General features: G+C 45.6%; 1 protein-coding gene across 5 annotated transcripts in view; it reads left to right on the plus strand.

The window, feature by feature from the left end:
- Positions 1 to 23,311, plus strand: part of LOC131104872 (uncharacterized) — a 72,584-nt gene that overhangs the window by 44,162 nt on the left and 5,111 nt on the right. For 2 of the 5 annotated variants that reach the window (XM_058052509.1, XM_058052511.1), the window contains exon 3: positions 3,518 to 3,671. In XM_058052509.1, the coding sequence (XP_057908492.1) occupies positions 3,518 to 3,671 (154 nt within the window). Of the gene's footprint in view, positions 1 to 3,517; positions 3,672 to 5,427; positions 6,243 to 23,234; positions 23,309 to 23,311 lie in introns of those variants that run through there. The other 3 variants (XM_058052512.1, XM_058052513.1, XM_058052510.1) reach the window with 3 other exon arrangements.

A 23,311-nucleotide genomic window follows, 5' to 3' on the forward strand; every position in this document is an offset into this window, starting at 1 on the left:
CAGAGATTTAAGGGATTGTGCAACAGTAATGACATTTGTGTCCTTGAGGATCCGGCCTATGCTAACGTCGACATGCCCCTACAAGCCGACCTCGGATAAATGGTAGAAGATGAATAGATGGATATGTTAAGAGTATGTTAGCTCACTTTCTCTTACCGCTGTACAGATTGGATCAGTGATTCCTGATTGGGTTTCCGATGTGGGCTGGGTAGGTTTGATTGGACTGCTGAGTCAGGCTTGGAAATAGCCATAAATGCTTACTGTATGTGGCATTTAGTATCTGGGCTTCAGTGGGGACGGAACCGGACAGAATTTTTGGAGGCAAAAAAAAAAAGACTAAGTGAGACAATCAATATTGACAGTATCTTATAACATGATAAAAATATCTAAAATACACTAATTCACTAAAATACATCTACTCGCCAGAGATGTCAGTACAATTTCATGGAACAAATATTCAAATTGAAGTTGTACATGTTGACTAGTGTTTCTGGTCGTGGTAGGCCACTGCTATAAGTGCTGCTTCTTCCTGCTCCTTTTCAAACATATTAGACCATGTATTTGTGTAATCCCCCACATGTAACTTCTTAAACATGTCCAAAGGAATCCATGTCCAGTGCAAAACTGTGTAACCTGTGAATTAAAAGTGACAAATAATTCATAGGGGTCGAGCAAATGGCACCTGCTCCTTTTTTTTTTTTTTTTTTCTATCTTTTCTTTCTTTCTATCTTTTTGCATGTATCTTCAAACATGCAAAAGATGGTAACTCTCTGGCCGCTGCATCCAAGAGGTTACTTTCTTTCAGTCAAAGACTGCTACTTTGTACCACCATTTGGAAACAATCCTTAACCATTGCAATTATTCACATCGTGTTATTGGATTGTTGGAAAATGTCTGATAACAATAACACAGGACGGTTTAGATGTAGGTATTTACGTAGTTACTTAGTCTTTCGTTGTGGTTACTACATCATCTCCTCTTGTGAGGGACAAACGTGGACAGACTCACATGCCTAGACACCCAAGGATGTTTGAGTCAGGTGATAAGCATACGGAGGACGTGTTTAGGAGACAATAAGCCTCTCTAATCCCAAGCAGATAATCATAGCAAATTAGAGTTACATTTTGCACTGATATTAGTCAAATCACATGGAATAATGGACACAAAACATTGTATAAGTGCAATAACAATACAATAATAATTCCTATAACAACACAGAGTTTCGGTACCATTCCCTAATTGTCCCGACAGTCATCCTGGTTCTAACAAAGCAGGAAACTGAGGGGTGGCATAGGAGTGGTTCTGAAAAGTTGACCCACTTTTCTAAAGTTGTAATGCAATTCAGTTCATTTTTATGTGCATTAAATTATGATTGTCACTGAATTTGTTCTCGTTCTACGAAGTCCTTGTGTTAAAAATGTCACGCTGATAGCGACCCACAATGCTAATCTAGTCACTGTGGGAACAAGCAGTTCAGCACCCTCGCCGATGTCACCCCATAGTGTTCACCATGGTGGGCAACTGTTGTCTGAGGGGCCCACAGGTGCTCCACAATGTCCTGGAAGCTCCATATGATCAGGCACCTGCCACTCATCTCACTCCGTGCTCACCACACCTCACCGCTATCAAAGAGCTTCATCTGCGCTGACACACAGGCAGCAACAGCCAGGACATCTGTGGAGCTTTGGCTGCTTGTGTGTGTGTGTGTGTGTGTGTGCGCGCGTGTAGACTGTGACACCAGCCAATACTCGTACCCGACCTGTGTATCGCCAGCAAGCCAGAGGGAGCCCCGCCGTGTGTTACAAGTGGCGGCCATGTCGGAAGCAGAGGCCTGTGGCTGCATCCTGGACGTCTGACGGCGAATCTGCCGGCCAGGACTCATGCGCGCTCACACACACACACACACACAGACACTCGGTCATGGTCTACATTACACACATAAACGCTTAAACACGCGCACTGGCTCCCTCGACTGCATGAATATTCATTTGCAACTGTGATGAGCTGTGACATGTTTCCTGGCAGCGGCCTCCGACCACATGGCAATCCTGCAAGAGAAAGGCCGTGTCCGAGCGTGTTACCCAGACCTGTCTCATTCAATTGCATCCAACCACAACTCTCGGATTTCTCAATCTTAGATCGATTCCAGACCTTCCCTTAAGCAACTCCTCTTTGATTTTGAATGAACACCTTTGAGGCTGCAGGGCAAGTCCATATCCAAGTACACAAGCACGTTCGCATATGGCGACTGGGCAGAGGTGCACCTTGCTCTTGATCTCCACAGCATTTTCCAGTTTTGAACCTTGTTGATGCTCTGGTCTTTTGTATCCGTTGGTACAGGAAAAGCTGGCACGGTCATAACGCCTTTGCACTGGCTGCCCGTCGCGCACAAATCTTAGCATTGTTCACTTCCCCCTCGCCCCCTTTGCTACTCCCACCCGGGCCAGCTGGCACGGAGATGGCAGCACCATTGACGAGGTTCACAATACCCCCTCCAGTCCACGCCACAATAGCAGGACATGGACGCAGGCACTTTGGAGGCACACAACGGCCTGTGGAGGGAAGACGCAGGGCCCACAGGCAGGTGTTTCTGCCAACATCTACATGGTGGCTTTGCAGCTTTCAGCACAGACAAGAGGCTGGCAAAGAGGTTTCTTCTTTTAGCCTCCTTGTTTTAGAAGATGCACATTGGTTTTCTCGGCATGCTCTCTTGGCTGCATTAGCTGTTTGACATTTGTCACGGCTTATCAATAAGAAACAAGTGGCAGACTCGCTACTGTCTCCGCGGAGGGGTGAGGAGGATTGTAGTGACAGCTGCATGCTCACATGCATTTTCTGAATTGTTCCTGATATGGTTTTGTTGCGGCATTTATCTGGATGCACTTACCGAAATGTATACAGACGGTCCGTCACCTCCATGAATCCTCAATGACTGTGGGACACTGTGGACGTTAAATTATTGAATTGTTGGGGCAATCCCTGATCCAAAGAATCCAAAAGACATTTGGTGGTTAAACAAGGGGTTGTCAGTGGCAACAAGATGGCGACAATCAGGAGACCGAACTGTCACCTCTATCTGGAACACTCCCATGCACCCATGCCTTGAGACCCTTCAGTCGTCCCTCTTTCATTGTGTCTGCTCAGCACTCTGAAGCGAATGAATGCCCTTTGAAATGCGTAACATGCCCGGCCTGACACTGTGCACGCCGCTGACTAATGGCGGAGTCCAAATGTTTAATTGCACGTGGCAGGCCAAGCAGCGGGAGGCCACACTGCGGCTCTCTCAGGCAGAAGGGCCAACAACAGTCGCCCTCCTTCCAGCAAGCATACTGGGAGCACAGACGGCAGGCCATGGGGATGTGAGCGGAGAGGTTTGGCGGGTGCTTGTTGTTTCTATGAGGGTAAAATCAAAGTAAATGTCTTCTGTGGTTGCGTGCCAAGCAGTAGCATAGCTCACTAATCATATTTGTCCTGTCCTGCTCAGCGTTGACCCTGTGGTGGTCTCCCTTCTTCCCAGCAGGACTGCGGTTTGTCCTGGTGCTGCTAATGGATCCAGACCGGTCCTTGGGAACAAGACGGGAGAAGTGGAGCAGGCTGAGACCCTGTGTCTCAGACACCCGCGGGGCGGGAGGAAGCGCAGATCAGCACGGGAAGTGGGAGCACCTGTGCAGGTCAGTGGCGGGCTGTCAAGCTTCACTAATTTTAAAATTGACCCTTGACACCCATTCCCACGGTGCACCGTGGAGGAGAAAGTTCTGGTTTCCAGTTGGACTCCTGCTTCTAATTATCTGCTAAACAAAGTTGTTATCGGATGAGGGCTACTTAGAACACCAAATGACTGATTCTGTCCTTTGCTGGGTGTTGCTACAAATGGGCCCATTACCACACAACAGGGATGTGGGGAACCATTCAATAAATTGGAGCTAAAGCTGATAATGGCCATTGCTGGAGTGGTCGACCCACTGTGAGGGATTATCTTGGCCACTGATACAGCACTGACACACACACGCACACACACACACAGCTACTTGTACACCGAGGATAATTCATTAATTATACATAAGACTAATGGGCCACTTGCCTACTGACCTGTTTAATAAAAGTCAGTGTTCTTGAAGAAGACACTTTTAATGTGACATGACACCTGGACGCACCCGTTGTGTAGAACAAACACTAAAACCGGATTTTTCTATGATATGATGAATTCAAATCATTAATTAAAATGTATGTTGAGGCTGCCCCAGCAGCTACAATCTACCATATTAGTATATTAGTATATTAGTGTCCTAATGAACTCCTCAAGTCATCATGATCGTGATGCAACTCTCCACTAAGGCATTTCACTTCAGAGCAATTTTAAGCCATAAAAACAAAGTGCATTTGATTGGAGCTTTGCAGGGATAATTTAAATAGAAAAGATCACTCATGACAGGGAGGAGGTAGTGAGAGAGCATGGCGGAGTGTAGCGTGCAGAAGGTTGTAGGGACATTTTTGTGCATGCACACACACACACACACACACACACACACTGTAAACACAAACTGGTGCAGATTCTGGAAGATCTAGAAAGCTTTCTGTGCAGGTTATCGTGTGTAGCTGCTCTACAGGAGTCCACAACTCAATAAAAGGGCCGGAAAGGAGCATAGTAGTTCCGCTTTAAGGTCGGTGTTCATGACTCCACCATAAGAAAGAAAAACTGGCCTAAAATGGTCTGCATGGCCATGCCAGAGTTCCAAGACCGCTGCTGAACAAAAACAATAATAAGGCTTGCCTCAGTTTTTCCAGAAAACACATTGATGATCCCCAAGACCTTTGGGAAGATACTGTGTGGTCTGAAAAGACAAAAGTTGACCTTTTTGGACCGCTTTTCAGAAAAAGAACATCGTGCAGTTAGCAACAGTAAAATATGGTGGTGGTAGTGTGATGGTCTGGGCTGTTTTGATGGTTCAGAACCTGAAAGCAGGGCAATGGTCCAAAACACACCAGCAAGTCCACCTCTGAATGACTAAAGAAAAAACAAATGAAGACTTTGGAGGGGCCTAGTCAAAGTCCTGACCTGAGTCCATTTGAGATGCTGTAGCATGGCCTTCAAAAGGCACCTCATGCTGGAAAAGCCTCCAAAGCAGCTGAATGACAACAATTCTGCAATGACGACTCACTGCAAATTATCACAGACCTGTTATCATTGAGTAATATTTACATTTCTTTGATGATCTGAAACATTTAAGTGAAACAAACATGAAAAAAAAAGGAATCAGGAAGATGGCGAACACTTTCACAGCACAATTAGGGTTTTTCATCCTTTCCCTGAGCTCTATGAAGACGATCACAGCTTGCCAGAAAGGTTGTGTTGCGGGGCTGAATGGTTTAAGGCTCAACTGATGTTCTCTGTTGACATTTTACGCATTTAACTTTTTCACCCATCAGTGAAAGATGCAAGCAGACCCTCACATGGCCGCCTTCATTTCTCACCAGCGTATCCCTTGAATCCTGGCATTCTGCTCCTCCATTGTTCCTCGACTGCTGTCATTAGCATCATAAAGGCGGTGAGGATATGCATGGTTTCATTTACAAAATCATCTCTGGGTGTATGGGTGATGAAATCCAGGGAGGGGTAGGAAGCGTCGGGGTGCTTTGCTTGCTGCCCCAGGAGCAACAATTAAATGAAACCAGCAGTCTCAAGCCGAGGCGTACTCACTCAAGCAGGAACCCCCCCGAACAAAGAGCTGCTTGTGTGTTTTCATCAACCCACCGTTGTATGGGGCCTTGACCCCAACCTGTAACAGAAGCACTTGTTTGTTTGGGAAAGACACTCATGACCTTGCGATGGACCACAAAGGTTCTGTCAGTCACAGCACCGTGTAAAATCTTTGTTTGGGACCGGTTTCAGCATCAGTCAGTTGGTCCGTGAGTGGAAGTAGTGTGAGTTTTTAAGCTGTTGTCCACTTCCAGTTCAGCCAGCGCAGCTCTTGACCACCAAGGATGGTCCAACATGTGGTGGCCCTCAGTGCATGCAGGGAAACCTGGTTGAACCATGCACTGGGGGGGTCGTCAACAGTATTAATATATAGTCAATAGTAGTCAACAGTATTAATAGTCAACGGTGGGTCCCATAGTCAATAGTATTGATAGTCCTAGTGGGTCCCATAGTCAATAGTATTGATAGTCCTAGTGGGTCCCATTTTCAGTGGGTTGTCGGTCTTAATTTTGCAGTTGTTTGTTAAAACCTACCAAAACAAACATTGGACTCCTGTCTTTCGTCTGAAAAAAAGGTTTTTCAGTTCTTTAGTAATCAGTAGTAGGTACGTTTCATGAAAATATCAGTTCCTGACTAGAAAAGGGATAAAACCAGCATTGCCTCTGCTGGGTCCCTCCAGTCACATCAGCTGCCTTCTGAGGCGCAGATGCAGCCGATCCCTCTTCTGTGCCCTTGGCCTTGGCAGCTTGGTCAGCTCGGCACTAGTACCGAAATCCGTGTGCATAACACGCGTTTCGAGCGCGGCACAAACGAAACCCGTACTGAGGCGGTACTCATCCACAAATTTTGCCCACACTCGCAGTGTACCTTTCTTTTTAATACATCAGAGTGGGGGAAATGATGTGTGTGTTTCCATGTCCATTCATGCCTGCTTGACATTCCTACTCTCTGATATATGACCATGGTTGTTTTGGCCTAGTTGTTTGTTTCAATAAAGTGAATATTGATTTCCCGCTTCTTTATCATTCTCTCAATATCCGGGCTAAAGCGAAATCAACACAAAATACGACAATCCATGTGATGTGAGGGGGGCCAACTCAATGCTTTTTCCCAAACATTTACACATCACGGGTCGGATTTGGTCCCCGGGCCCGGGTTTGACAGGTGGGTTAAAGTTTAGTTGGACTGTCTGTAATATCACCGCTAGCCACGCTCCTGATAGCAATATGAAACAGAAGATGGGTCGAGTAGTGAAACAGACGTCAGATGTTGGCCTTGATGATTCTAAACTGACTGAATCCACAAAGCACGGGTCACATATGACTTCTGCCTGCCTTTGTTAAACAGCCGTTTCCGTCCTGAATCCATTTCCTCGAGGTGAATTCAATCATTTTACATGTGCCATTGTGATGGATCGGCCCTATTTTTACTTCTTTATTTCTTTATTTTAAATCCTGAGGTTGACAAGCGACCGAGGAGAGACCGCACGGCTCCGGCACGGCCTTTGTTTTGCATTGCAGTCCATTTACTGATAGACTATAAATCTTCCCCATGCAAATATGATCTCCCCTTCGCGGGAAAATCCTCCTGAAGGTTAAAATGGTTTGTGATGGAATTCAGCATTTTACTCACAAAATGATGTCCAGACTCAGGAGGATAAACGGGCAATACAGGGGGATTAGTGACGTTGAGTGATTTTATGTCGGTTGTTACAATTTGATGGCACTTCTGTGGTAAATGCTTGAAATAAAACCCATTAAAGTTTTTACTGTTCACCGTTTCTACGCTTACTTTCATAAAACCATCTCAAATTGCCCCCTTCAGGATTTCTGTGAAGCCATTATTTAGCGTGGCTATGCGTGCACGTGATTAAAAGGAAGCCGGCGGCTTGAGTACCTGCAACCGGCGGGCCTGCACAACAAAAGCGGGCGCGCCGTTCCCTCTGATAAACAGACATAATTCAAATGTCGGCGTTTGAATGTCATCCTCAAAGAGCGCTCTCCATCAGCGCTCAATCATTACAGGCGATATGGGAAGGGGAGGGGGGCATTGTTTCATCTGTTTGAGCTTCCTACCCCTCTAATTATTAAAGCGCCTTCGCCACCCCCCCTCTCTTTTAAAAGCGCACACAGGGAGAAAAAGATTAGAAGTATTGTCGCCATTTGACAATTTGATTTTTTCCCGCTTCACGACGTCCACCCCCCCACCCCCCTCCTCTCCGGCACCAGAGAACAAAGATATACAGATGAAGTGGCAAACTCTGGACCGGTGCCAGGCGAGCCGTCCCTCACAGTGGCGGGCAAACAAATTGATGTGTTCCACAAACTGTGCCACGACAGCAGCGGGTTGCGCCGCCGCCTGCCAAAGACCACAAAATTGTCCCAACCCCCGTGCCAGACGTGTGCACCCCCGGTGGCACAGGGTGAGGACACAGGCCGATGAACAATTGCAAAAAGTCAGTGACATAACATGCGACAGGCAGTGGTGCTGCCAACAAAGTCATTAGTGTGTCTCGAGGTGGCTCAACCCAATCCCGGACACACCTACAAACACCTTAGAAAAGCAATGTTTCACACCAAATATGTTCCTGCATGGAACACGCAGTAACAACATCATGTATTCATATTTCACTGAATGCCATTGGCTCACTGAGAGCAGCATCAGGATATGCATTCAAACTTTTTTTTCCCAACACAGACACCACCACAATGTTTTGACCCTTGTTGCTATGCGCACTGTAAGTTGTCTCTTAGGAGAATCATATGAATCAGAGGATGACCACTTCTGTGGTACTTCCAGAACACGGTGAAGCTCCGATAGCAGCCGCTAATAGCTGCCGTGCACTTCCTTGTAGAGGCACTTCACGGTGGTAAGAACATCCAATTCATGTTTTTATTTCCGTTCCCGTTATTTACACACACACACATTATCAAGCCATTTTTGTGATGTTCGGGGTGTCGCTAAACCAGGGGTGGGCAAACTACGGCCCGGGGGCCACATCCGACCCGCCAAGTGTTTGAATACGGCCCGCCCGTTCTTTCCAAAGTATTTCATTTAAAGTCAACATACAAGCTGGCATCATGGCTTGAGCCGACATTTTCATGGTTTGGCGGTTTTATCAATTTCGTTATTTGATGCGGTCTGTTGTTTACAAAGTGCTCCTGAAAAAAGGGACACAAGCACATAATAATAATTTTAAATATAATTTTAAATAATAAATTTATTCTTCTTATTATAAATTTATAATGCACTTTACATCAAATAAATGATCTCAAAGTGCACATATAGCAGATTGCATGACACTTTTACAGATACAATAATTTTGTTATTTGATGCGGTCTGTTGTTTACAAAGTGCTCCTGAAAAAAGGTACACAGGCACATAATAATAATAATAATAATAATAATAATAATAATAATAATAATAATAATAATAATAATAATAATAATAATAATAATAATAATAATAATAATAATAATAATAATAACAAATATAAAATAATACTACATTTATTCTTCTTATTATAAATTTATAATGCACTTTACATCATAATAATAATAATAAAATAATAATATAAAATAATAATAACAAATAATATCAAATATTAATACATTTATTCTTCTTATTATAAATTTATAATGCACTTTACATCAAATAAATGATCTCAAAGTGCACATATAGCAGATTGCATGACACTTTTACAGATTTAATAATTTCGTTATTTGATGCGGCCTGTTGTTTACAAAGTGCTCCTGAAAAAAGGGACACAAGCTATAATAATAATAATAATACAAATAATAATAATAACAAATAATAATAATTACAAATAATAATCAATTTATTATTATAAATTTATATCTTACTTTACATCCAATAAATGATCTCAAAGTGCCCATATAGCAGATTGCATGACACTATTACAGATACAATAACTGGCCCCCCCGTCAATTTTGTTAAATCAATGCGGCCCGCCAGTCAAAAAGTTTGCCCACCCCTGGGCTAAACACATCGTATAGTAATGAATGGGAAGAATGGGAAGGACAGGATGAAGGAAGTAGCAACGTGTGGCTTGGAGATACATATAGTATCGAGTATATGCTCTTGGAATTGTACTGTGTACTGTGTACTGTGTACTGTGTACTGTGTACTGTGTGTGTTCAGGTAAGAATGAAGGTATAAATGAGTTTTAGGCCCTGGGTGACTGCATGAGGACGCTCCACTGTGTGGATGATGATGTCTCCCCCACATCCCAAGTAACGTTGGAAAGGCGTAGGGCTTCAGCCATTTTGTGGGCTAGTCCAGCTGCATAGTGGCCCATGTTCACTAAACAGTCCAGCGGGAAATACTGTTGACAGATTAAAATGTTTTGGTATGCTGGTAGGAAATCGGAAAATCCAACCACTTATGACTGATATTTTGTTTGTAAACAAATGTAGCTTTCCCTTCCAGACGACTTTGGACAAGAGGCGGGGTACGCCCTGGGCTGGTCACATAGAGACAAACAACCTTACCCACTCACCTTCACACCTTTGGACAATTTGAAGTCGTCAATGAAGCTATCATTGTTGGTGATCAAATCAAATTGAGCTCTCAGTGAAACTCCATTTAGACAGAAGAAGCACTCTGGGTGATCCAAGCAGGAGACGTTACAGCATCACAGCGGCACCGATGGGGCCCTGATGGCATTTGTTGCTTCTGTGTTTGATACGTAATGAGCCCCCCTGCTTCCTTACAATCAGCACAAATCAATATGCACACTGGAAACATGCTTCATCCCCTTCTGATGAATAGCTCCTGTGGCCAGAGACAGAGATGGAATGTGGCAAGGGAGGAGGAGAGATAATCATATCTCTCCTCCCAGTCTATAAGCTTCCTCCACATTATCAGAGGGAGGGGGTGGCATACCTTAAATTAGGGACAGAATGTGATTTTCCCAAAATGAATGTGAGTCTGTGGCCATGTGTGATATCACACAATCAGCTTTTTATATTCCAAAAAAGAATCAGCTTGAACAAGGTTGACTCAGGACTTAAGGCAGGTTGGTGGTTAGATGCCCGCTTCCTCCATCCCGCCTTGCATCCAGGGCTGCCGCCACTGGTGTATGAATGCGAATGAATGTTGGGAGAGGCCGGAGGTGCGACTTGGCAGTTTCCGTCAGTCTCCCCCAGGGAACATGTGGCTACGGATGTAGGATATCACCACCAGTGTGGGACTGATGAGTGAATGAATAACGCTTTGGGTACCTTGGAAGACCCGCACATGCACTGGGAGACCACACACACAGACAATGTCCAGTGGAGGTCTGATCTCCTGACTGTGGGGCCAACATGCGAACCACCAGGCCATCCTGTGGCCCACACCAGATCCACCAGCCAATATTCGTTTTACCGTGTAACTGACTGAAGTTTGAGCATGCGCCTCGAGAAGGGGGGCATCTTGTTGGCCCATTATCCTTACAATGTCTGGTGAGGATACCATCCTTGCCCCCCCCCATCACATCAAGAAATGGGATCTCCTTTGATAGTCCCATTTGGCGACAATGTGTCCTGTGCTTTGCATGATTGGTGATAATGAGGAAGTGAATTCTGGTATTCCTAGGAGTTGGACATTGACCACAATGCCCCCCCACCCCCCCACGTCATCACACCTACAAACACACACACAGTTCAAGGGTCTTTGACCCATAAGGGTCCCACGAGGAGGCAGACTTAAGCAACAAGGAAGCCTTTCATCCCAAGGCGGCCGGCCTACTGTTATGGCGGAGCGCAGTTGTTACTGGCCTATTTACAAGATTGCCTATATGTGCTGCTGCTATGCTAATGTAGCATTCCCCCTCCCCTCACACGCAGCGTCCCCCATTCATCGTCTATTCCTGTCTGGTGACCCCCTTCCTCCCTTCCACCCATCCACCGTCTGAAGGGCAGGTAACTTTCCTAATTGATCTGTGGAGATTCAGCTAACCTTGTTCCTCTAGCAAAGAGAGATGAGAGAGCAGAGATTAGGGGTGGGGAAGGAGGCGGGGCCTGGGAAGATGGATGGGAGCTTTTTTGCCATTGCTGATATGGTAAATCTACGGCATTGCAAAGAGTTTATAAATCAATTTGCCTCCAATCATTCGTGTGGAATATCACTGGGAATCTGTTGCAATAACCTTGCAAGCATGACGGAAGAGAATGATGTGCTTCTCCTCATCAAGAACAAGACACCAGGAACAGCATTGCCTTCTTTTCCAGAACACAGCGAGGCGATAAGGGGAAACCATTATCTGGGCGATCGATGAAGAGTGAGGGGGCTTCATGATTAATGTCAGCATGCGTATCCCAGGGCGGCCCTCGTGTGAGAATCAAACCTGACTTGCCTGACTCACAACTAATAAGACGAGGGGCCCAATCAATGCGATGAAACGTCAACAATCAACTTCCTTTGACTCTCATCTGGCTCTGGTTCATTTCTGCTGCTGTCGATAGCCCTCGGCCTTGGACGTGAGGACATGGCTTGCCTTCCTGTCGCTTCTGTCATCATGTAGGCATCTACAACTCCTTCAAGTCCAAGTCAAGACTGCAAACTTTAGTTTGGGCTGGAAGAAACAAAGATTATGCCTTTCAAAACCAATAGAGTGCTCTTGAAAGAACTGTCAGCACACAAAAATTGAGTCCACTTTCCTGAGTTGCTGAAAAGTTGACATTTTAGAACTTTGGCTTTCTTCCCCTTCGGCAATGTTATCGTATCCTGCTGGGGACGCCTGCTGTGTGAATGAGAACATCTGGTCGTCGGGATTTCAGCAAGATTGTGTGTTTGTGAGCAGATGTATGTACACAAAGACTATATGCTACGTGGTCCCATTCAACACTTCGGCCTGCAGGATCACCACCAACAGGGACACTGCCACCATTTAGTGCCCGCGTTTCCTGCCCATTGCCAAGTTCCTGTGTAATTGCTTGATGGTCAGCCCAGTGCTGTGCCAGAGGCGGGGGTATTGGCAGTGGATGCGGTGTTGGCTTTGAGGAGGCTGAACAGAAATAGCAGCAACGGAAGCTAATCCATCACTGGGGTGAAATGTTGCCTTGTAACGGCAGGAAAGATGGCGAGAGGTGAGTTTTTCTGTTGTTACCCAGAAAGCATTGCTTCTTACACACACGCGCACATACGCAGGTCGTCCTGTATTTTTCAGCAACATCATTTTACAGCTCATGTTAATTAGCAGTCTTTTATCTTTGCAGCGTTAACATTTCAAAATAGAAAAATGCAAGTTTGCGGAATCCACCTGAACTAAATTTAAAAAAGGACAAAGGAATTCTCTAGCAAATACACAAAGCGGTGGCCTTAAAGCCACTAATCACCCCCATCAATGCGTCTGGCGGCGCATCCAAGCATGAACGGACAGATTTTCCGGTAGCCCAAGCCTGAGATGGGCTCCTGCGTCTCGGTGAGCCCGCTTCACCGGGCCTCCCGCCGAGCCCACCGACTTCCACCACTGCACGGAGGCACAGAATGGCAGCCGCAGGCCACACCGGCGCTGCGGGAGGAGGAGTGGGTGTATGACGGAGGCAAGGTTGGGTAATGAGAGGTGAGGGGCGATGAAGGGACGGGAACGGGAGGGGAGATCCAGGGAGGTAAACAGAAGTCGAAAGACAGAGGGGGGAAGAAATAGGAGCGAGTGATTGCTCGCGGCTCATTTCTCCACACATGATCCCATCTGCACAGCGCCCAGGGTGGGATGCCACCACTGCTCTGACTGAAATGACTTAGAGAGCCAAAGCCACCCCAGCACGGCAGGAAGCCAAATGCAATACCAGGAATCCTGCGATTGTGCTGAAAGCGCCCATAAAGAGCTCCTTTTCCCTTGAGTTGACCATCGTGTGTTTGAAAGACGCTTTTTATTTTAGTCCGTAATCATCAACACTACAGCATGTGACGAGATGGCAGTGTTTGTGTGAAGACCATCATAGTGGTTGCATGATAGCCGTGTTTGTGTGAGGGACATCGTTTTCATACATTCACTTTCTTTTCGCTCAAAGTTTTGGAGGTGGGGATGGAGTTTTTCACCTCAGAGTCAAGGTAAAACAAACTTGACATATTTATACAGTACGTTGTAATATCTTCAAGTATGTATATCAGAAAATGTCCTCTTCCTGCCTGTCCTGTCCAATCATGTTAAAAACCTATTTAGAAGGTTTACTATGCGCTAACTACAAAAGTGTTCAGTTTAAAGTAAACTCCTTCACTTTTTAATTGACCCATAACCGTGACAAAGGTTCATGCATCCATTATTCTCTACGCTCGCTGCACCGTCAGCACAGTCATGATTGCTGACTTCCAGTGCCTGCCGCCACTTTGAACACAATTAACTTGGTAATTGCATTTGTTTTAGGAGCATGAGAGTGATTATCAAAGCCACCTATGATCCTCCAAGCATGCACGCCTGCTGCCTGCTGCTACACTAGTCTGATGGGTGCAGCAGCCGAGACAACCTTATGGCCGGAGCGCCTTTTGTCGTTTGTGTTTAGATGGCCATTTTTGGATTCATTTCTGAGACAACACAAATGCTGCTGATAACAACACAACACGGATGAAACACCTCCATGTTCTGCGTAAGAGTGCACTTGATTAGACTCCCTCAATCAACAGGGGGCAGCGTATAACCATTAATTTGGGACATCATAATACCTGTCATCATAAACATTTCCGGAATAATAAGGGAAAACTCAGGGAAAACAAGGGACATTCTGATCATCCACATTTGTTCAATTGCTGCTCCCAAGGTCCTGAACTACAGTCCATGGGTCCAGGGTTGGGCAAACTGTGGCCCGCCAAGCGTCTTAGCGTCCAGGCATTTCCAAATTGCTTTGTTTTTAAAGCTTTAACAATGAACATGCAGCTGACAACGTGACTTGCAATGCTATCGTGGCTCGCTTGAGTAGCCAAACTAGTCAGATGCAATCGTGTACATCGAAACAACACAATACATCAACACACACGACGCACAGAGTGACCTACTTACCGCACCACAACAACAAGTATCTTCACGCAATACTCATGAGGATAGAAGGGCGGAATGCTGTCGTTTCTTGATGAAAATGGGAGGGCTGACCGGTTTGGATAGGACATTAACTTGTACTTTTGTATAGGTGAAATAGTTGAAATGAGCATGATTTGCTTCGAATAACACATCATGTGACAAGGTAGTGGAAATTTGAAGTTGAGGTGAAGTAAAAATGTGCAGTGTACATCATAAAAGCATGATGTATAACATCAAATGAAACCTTGCACTGACTGAAATATGATCAATGATAACAGTCGTGCTGCACGGCGGTCTAGTGGTTAGCACAGACCTCACAGCTAGGAGACCTGAGTTCAATCCCACCCTCCTGTGTGGAGTTTGCATGTTCTCCCCGTGCATGTGTGGGTTTTCTCGGGGTACTCCGGTTTCCTCCCACATTCCAAAAACATGCTAGGTTAATTGGAGACTCCAAATTGTCCATAGGTATGAATGTGAGTGTGAATGGTTGTTTGTCTATATGTGCCCTGTGATTGGCTAACCATCAGTCCAGGGTGTAGCCAGCTCCAGCACCCCCGTGACCTTCGTGAGGATAAGTGGTAGAAAATGAATAAATGAATGATAACAGTAGTGATGATTGGACACTGTATGGTTATAGAGTCCTTTGTCCCCATAATCATACTAGTGCAGCTGGTGTGAGTTCATAGCAAAGGCAAAACTTTTTAAGTTAACGCGTGTGATGGTGGTGGACACGAAAGGTTCCTGTACTTCGTTAATACGAGTTGTGCAGCAGAAATTGTGCACATATTTTGCAAGCAGCACATCAGTTCATTTTACAGGATGCAACCTCTCAGGTTTTTGCATTCTCATTTTTCTAATATCCGGGATCATCAATCATCAATCAAGAAAAGACCAAGATCCATTTTATCATCACAATGCCGGAATCTATAGCCATGTATACATGGACCCAAATATTCCAATTGCATTCGGTTTATTTGCTCAAAAGGAAAAAAATTTGTATACACCTCATTCTGTAAGAAAAGTGCCAATCCGAATGAATATATAATCGGATTGGTTGGCAAGCAGCTTTCGTGTGCATTACCGCCACCTGTGGAACAGAATCTAAACACTTCTATACTTTATTCACAATTCGAGTTTATTAAAAAAGAAAATATAAATCTATATAAAACATGTCCCGATGTTAATTATCAGAAATGATGTAACACGCAGCTCGAGACGTTCTTCAGTTTTATAAATGGAGGCGAGCAATTGACACTGGACTGCTACGGAAAGTTTGTTTTTGATCCAAACTAATTTCAAGACTGGACAAACAAAAAAGTTGCAATACGGAGTTCCAACAAGTGAAAAAAAAACTCGGTATCGTGATATTGATGTTTACGTTTTACTGCGCATGCCCCATTGACTATTCTGTTTGATTATAGCGGCACATGTAGACAAGTTATTGGAATATTCCTTTCCATGTATACCATTGTTTTCGGAAAGGTCATTCGGAAAGAGAAAAACTCTTCATGCAAACATGGCTAGTGACTCCCAATTTCAAAAGATGCTTCTGCAGGGTGAGAGAACACGTCATATGGAACAAACCCTACACAAGAGTCGTTTGCTGTCATTGGTAGTTCCTCCTGAAAGTTTGGCCGCTGAGCCGTGAAGGCGAGCGCGTGTGATGCCTGTGCATTATTAGACTCCACACAAAATACTCTGTTCCGACTGCATTTTGTGGATCCTTCTTACAACATGGACTTTGAATAAAAGACCTGTATTTCAAGCCTTTTTTTTAATTGAAATGCAAACGACATCAACGGCTGGGCGCCGGAATTGGCAATACTCTCCTGGCGGCATGATAAAGGCTTTTTTGCTGTTTCTGTGGCTATCGACTTGGTCATGTGTGTAATTGCCTAAAGCATTTCCGAAGCCTCTGATGCACCCGTGTAAATATTAAAGAAAGCGCTCAGCTTAATAAAATGCTGTTCAAACAATATGGGGCCCAACTTATCTCCGCCTGTCCGTTTCCAGCGGCTGCCCGGGAGTGGAGAGGTTCTCCTGTGTGGGCGCCGGGGTCACTATCAAGATGAGACCCGCTCCTTCATAAGCGAGGCTGAAAGCAGGGGGGTACCGAGGCGACGGGCAATTAAATGAATCCACAAAAGAGTGAATAGAGCTGAGCTAAGAAAAAAGAAGTGAAAGTAAAACGAGGTGTGAGCGGAGGTAGCCGTGTGATGGATCAGACGGACGCTACAGTGGTATTGATTCTGTCCAAGGCCACGGTGGAGACGAGGGCGTCCATGTGCTTTCACCTTGACCATGGGCCAATCCCTGACCTCCCACCCTGTGACACCCCCCGCTCCTCCCCCAACGCTCCTGACCTGCAGTCATCACACCACCTCTCTAAATGAGAATCGACTCTCACGCCGGGTGGAAACGCGGGTTAAAGTGTGTCAATAATATTTCACAAGAACAATTTCTCTCTCTCCTCTGGCGCGGCGTTTTGACATTTGATCTCCACGCCGTAGCGTGTCCTGCAGGGGAGCTGCTAGGTCGCTAACTGCCTTTGGCTATCGATCCCTCGGTTAAATTGTGTGCACAGAGAGCAAGCAGGCAGAGGGAGTGTTGAGAGTCAGTGGCCGGCCGAAGTGCACTTGAAGCTCACGCTCGCCACCATCTGATGGTAATTGCTTTCGATCTCTCTTGGCAGACAGACGGTTCCTCTCCTTAATGGCTGACACCAAATATTTAGTGTGTGCAGGATGGAGAGAAAAAATGTATCGCAGTTTGTTGTCAAGTAGTCGAGGTAGCGTGAAGAGAGAACTGGGGAAGGAAAGCGGCAGTAAAAACATGATCATCTCTAACAGGGGCACTTGGCTCCGTCCTCGCCCCGCACTTAATCACTGTGTGGCGCTGAATGTTGTTTAGGGAGGCGAGGGAGGGGTCGCCGTGCTTCCCTCGCATCCCCCAGGTGATTACGCTGAATGGATTACAGCAGGGAAACGGCTGTCCTTCTTTCAAACTGCCAGGTGGCGTCCATTTTTCTCCTGGCCTCATTGTTGGGCTCTACTTACAAGACAGATTTCGACGGCCCAATAAAGTCCCATCTTCAGACGCGACAGCTCTGTGGAGCACCTTGAGGTCTGAATGGGCATGCACTAGATCATGCCTCCTTGTTCACTTCAAGACAAAAGGCGGAGTCTGGAATGATGAGCAGCAATCCTCCAAAAGCTTTTAACCTGCTGGAAACAGTCCAAAGCAATCAATCTTGCACCTTTTTCGGTTTCTCATTTGTAGCCATGAACCCAGTTCATTATCTGCCATTTGCATGAGTCTGTCCCAACGGAGCACCAGCGTATCCCTCACAGCCGCACACCTGCCGATGTTAATCCTGTTTACCGGGGCCCTAAAACACAACATGGCGGGGCATCCTTCTCAAACACCCCCCCCCCCCCCCCCCCCCACCTGTCAATAGGCTTAAGTCTACCGCCAAATTTACATCCGACTTGCTGCACAGGATTAGGCACGCCACTTACGCTGCCGTTTAAGCACATGGCTACAAAGTTATGTCTGATGATTTTCTTAGAAATGTGGGATTTTCTTTCGTTTTCTTTTTAATGTTTCCAGCACCTTTACGACTTTACTATTACATTGAACTTGAGGTTCCTGAATTTCAGCTTGGCTTTTAAGCCGACCTTGTGTAACATTGCCAGGATGAATACGCCTAACAAAGTGCGTAGCGTGCAGGATCGAGTGCCCGAACTAAACACTTGCCTGTTACTGACCGTTAAGTGGTTCATTTACAGTTCGGACACATTTCAGCCAGGGAATCCTTGAATGGTTGTCCGAAGCAGGTTTTTTTTTTCTTTAGACATGTACCTGAACAAACATACGCAAAACATTTCTGTCCCTCAGTGAGTCCATGACAGAAAAGATTTGAAAAAGCACCGCTTTCACCAGACGGACGTACGCGTCATAAATGGGTATTTTATGCCAGGCACAGCTTAAGGCTTCAGGCCTGCCTCGTATCCCAGCTCTCTGGCAACACTGCAGACTTCCTCAAAGCAATCATCTCTGAAATGCGCCGAGCATAACAATGACTGCTTCGATGGCCCCCCTTTTTTTTGTCTTCACAACTTTTAAATTAAATACGGCTGCAAGAGCCAGAAGTTTGACAAAGAAGATGAGAAACATTACTGCATTGAAGGAAGAAGTTGTAGCAAAGTGCAACGGTAAGGCCGGTTACAATAGGATTGTAATGTCAAAGTAGGAACCTCATCACAGGGTGCAAAGGGGGACTGCTTTAAGGGGGACACGGAATAGAAAGTGAATAGAAATGAAATAGAAAATTTTGACTGATCTTTTGGGGCACAGAGAACGGCTATATAAACATGGAACCTACCAGAAGAAAGGTCAGGCCATCTTTCATTAGAAACATGTTTGTTTCTAGAACATAGGAAATTTTCAGGAAAATATCAGTCCCCCACTAGAAAAGTTTTTTTGTGTGAAAATATACATTTCAAGCACAAATTTCTTTCTTTTCTTTGCTGTTGAATGAGTTAATGATGGTTAATGAGTTAATAGTAATGTTGATGAGTCAATAATGAGTTAACGTGGTTAATAACCACGTTGGTTGCCACATGACACTTCAAATGCCCCCCCACTTTAGATGACCTTTTAGCAGTCCGAATGAGCTAACGAGTCAGTCGGTGTTGATGGTCGTCCTCGCGCTCACCTCAGCTTCTATGGATTGCGCAACAGCGGTGGGTGATTTTATTCCTGCGTCGTCAGTGGAGGTGTGCTCTTTAAAGTTATTTTCAATTCTTGGGCAAACGAGGCTGATTTGGTATGAAACCTGGCCTGGTATAACAGCAAATAAAGACTTTCTATGTCAAAATATATGCTCACCAGCAGCCTACAATGTCCATATTGTCAAATAGTCGAGCATTGTAAGACACCCTGGTATTATCAAATCTTTTCTTTTATTGACCAGATGTTGACTAATGAATGAACGAAGGGATTATTCCCTTAAATGCCGATCCCTTACGGCAGTGCCTGAGATGGAGCTGACATTAAAAGCCATTCCTGGAAGTTTTCCAGTCTTGTTGTGCTCGGGCTTTGTGTTCATGTTGGGAGTATTGTTTATGATGGGGAGGCCGCTGGGACTGTTTGTCACACTGATCCTCTTATGCTGCCTCCATTCTTTTGTTTCAGGCGACAATTACAACTGTTAAGCCACTGACAATTGCCTTTGTTGTTTTAATCTTGATAAATGGTTGAAGAGCCTTGATAAAAAATACAAAATAAATATTTGAAACCACTCTTGTTTTGACGTGAACAAACAATGTCAGTCGATATTACGGCGCTGAGAGAGCGGAGCACTGACACGATAAGCCAAAGTGGCTTGTTGTTGTTTGCTGTTGTTTCCACCGCGACCATAAAGTTTGGTGGGTCCCGCTGCCTTTGCAGTCCGCATTCACTGATGATTCACTCATAATGAAGCCATTTTCATTTTTTGGAGGATGCTTGGCGGCGCTCCAGGCTCTCTCAGATGGCGACCAGATGTCGAGATAAATCTCTAAAGACTTCCAACATTTACATTTTTACTGGATTCTTCTCTGGACATGCGAATCTGACATTCACACACAAGGGGAGAGCATTAAATCAGTTTCAAGCTCGTGTGTGTGCTTTTCTTCCTCAGCGAAAAAGCCTTTTGACTTTCAAAATATTGATCGGCATCCATGAGTCCCTTTGAGCGAGAGGGTTTGGTTGTTGGCAAAGCATTTAAGCAGGCAATATGGTGGAATGTGCCACTCTCATTAAGCCACTGTGCAAGGCTGCATTTCAAGTGATGACAAGTTAGTGGCGAGTGGAAACAAATCGACTTTGCTTGCCAGCAGAGCCAAGTGTGCTGGGTCGAGGTCTTGGGAGCAAGAAACGTTCTTGAAATATTTATACGATTTGATTTGGACCCCTCCCCGAGGAGCGTGTGTTGGAAACTCGCAATATGCGGATTGCCAAAGGCGGACTGACGTGGAGGTCAAGCCTATAGGTTTTTCTTTACATGAAAACAAGTGGTAAAAGGGGATGAGACAGAGCAAAGGGAGAGAATAATATATTCTGCGCCCAGGAGCAGGATTTGAGCTTGAGAGGGTTATGGATTTTTTTCTTCCTCTTCACAGTTTTTTATTTTTTGTTGTTGTTACAGACATCTCCACTCATTTTCCCTGGATCAAAAATCCATTTTGGATCATCGCTTCAATATTAAATGTGGCAGGTGCTTGTATACACAACAAACTCAATTTGCCGAGGTGATTTTGAGATCTTTCGTGTTCGTGTTGATAGCACACAAAGATGCTTTCTTTTCTTTTTAATGCGACAGCTGCACTTGGGGGCGCTGGCTGTCTGTGGGAAAGTGGACAATGTTTGCTATTGACGCTGCTAGCCTGGCAAAAACAGCCAAATGTTGCCAAACTTCCTTTCCGTTTGGAATATCGTTTGAAACGGATCATATTTTGATATTGTTAGCAGAGCCGTATGCGGCATGAAGTAATTACAGGGCAACAATTACCCAGACGAGGCCAGACATAATCGATAGGCCATCAGACAGCTGGGTCAGGGGCCGAATGTCAGGGGTCAAGGGTCGGCTTCTTTCTAACTTGGTGCGTACACGGGCATGCTGGGGTCCTCTGGAGGGGCCTCTGGAGGAAGAGGGTGCTGATTCCAGACTAGCAGGGGGATGGACAGTGAGGTGGAGTCCAGCTGTAGCTCCCTGATCTATTGTTCTTCAGGCGGCAAGTATTGATTTGCACATCGCATGTTAGGATAGCCCGGAGGACAGGGCAAACGCAAACAGCTGGGCTAACACTCAAGGCCCTGCATACCTGGGGAACAACGTGGCAAGCGGGAGCAAAACACTCAACATCTTGCAGTCAGCAGGTAGACATAACAACAAGGACTGCCCCCTTCTCTGAGCCGCCCGCAGAATATGCTTAACTTCCTGTTGAAATTAGAGCGCTCTGAAGCATGAAAGGCATCGCAAGTATCGGGCTGTACGACGGTTAGCGGAAGCGGAGCGACGCTTCCAGACCTCCGGCGGCAGAAAGTCACATGGCTGCTTGCCTGTGACATATTAAAACTGAGGGAAATGGATTAGCATGCTGGTGAATTATGAGTCGGGTCTCGGGGGCTGCCAGGTCTTCATGACCTGCAGATGTGTTGGAATTAGCAAAGGTTACCTGGTTTGGACTTTATTGACTCGGCAGCCTCGCCGCATTTCAGGTAAATGATACGACCTGGATGGCGTCCTCATTTTTGGAGACAATCTGGCAAGTTATTCACAGAGTGACCAAATGTCCTGTTTTTTCAGAACTCCCTGCCTTGTCCCTCCAGGGTTTTTTGGAAAATGATGAAAATTTCCTGGTTTCATTGTTTTTATTGGCCCGTTAAACTGAGTAAAAATCAACCATTTTCTTTTCTGGGAAAGGGGACACATTATTATTTTATTTTATTGTACCGGGACCAACCCAGTGAAGAACCCCCACACACATCAGTGGAAATGTCTTAATCCTAGGTAGTGTGCTATTTATATGATGTACCAATCTGTGTAACAGTGGAAACAGGCCACTCGGGTAGAACCCCCTCAGCCTGTATTATGTGATGTTATACTCGCCACTATAAAACACCACTTGACCAGCCAGGACGTGAATGGCCATTGCGGGACTCTGAGAAGGGATAGCATTCAGTCAGATACGCTTCTTTCCTGTGTCATTGTCCTCATAAACGTCTGCTGCACTTGAACGTCACACGGTAATGGCCGCTACATTGCAGCAGCATCACAGCATCTCTCCCAAGAATCCATCTCTCGCAGGACGGCTGACAAGTCGGGCATCCATCTCCGAAACACTTAAAGGTGAACAACTTTATCTTGCGTCACTTTAAGAACATCACCTCTGTGCAATCTCAGAAGATTGACAGCGTCAGAAATGAAACATTGTTGAGCCACATGACTGATGGGCTGCTCCGGGAGGAAGGCAGCGAGGGTGGAGGAAGTGCAACGCCTGATGAGATATTAATCAGGTGGCAGCGTCGGCAGGGGTGGAGCGGCTCTGCGGCACATGATGGAGATGTGAGGTGTCTTTGGCGAGGCGGAGCTTGTCGGAGGGAGAATAATGAAGCGGCCCATTAGCATATTGTCACCAGTTGTCTTGTTTATTCCGAGGTGTTTGCCAAGCTGCTTCCCCCAAGGAGAAACGGGCGACCCACAGTAACTTTCGGAGTAAACAGTGATACGCTGTGGCAAACATGGCACACACACACACACTCTCTGCGCTTGTGAGCAAACATGCAATAAAGTTCCGTTTAATGACCTGCAACGGGCTGATGGGCTTTGTCAACATGGATTGAAAGAGAGGGAGGCGGGGGAAAAAATGGCTCATACCTCACTTAATGCTGCACAAGATGCGTTCAAGTTGAATTCTTCAGTTCATTTTCGACATTTCCTCATGCACCTTTTCCATCATGTGACATTGACAGGTAACACCCTTGGCTCTCGGTCACTGACGGAGGCAGATGGAATCCTTAAACAGCGCCGTGGGACAGAGCCAAACGTA

Source organism: Doryrhamphus excisus, chromosome 16, assembly GCF_030265055.1.
Source record: "Doryrhamphus excisus isolate RoL2022-K1 chromosome 16, RoL_Dexc_1.0, whole genome shotgun sequence".
Classification (NCBI taxonomy): domain Eukaryota; kingdom Metazoa; phylum Chordata; class Actinopteri; order Syngnathiformes; family Syngnathidae; genus Doryrhamphus; species Doryrhamphus excisus.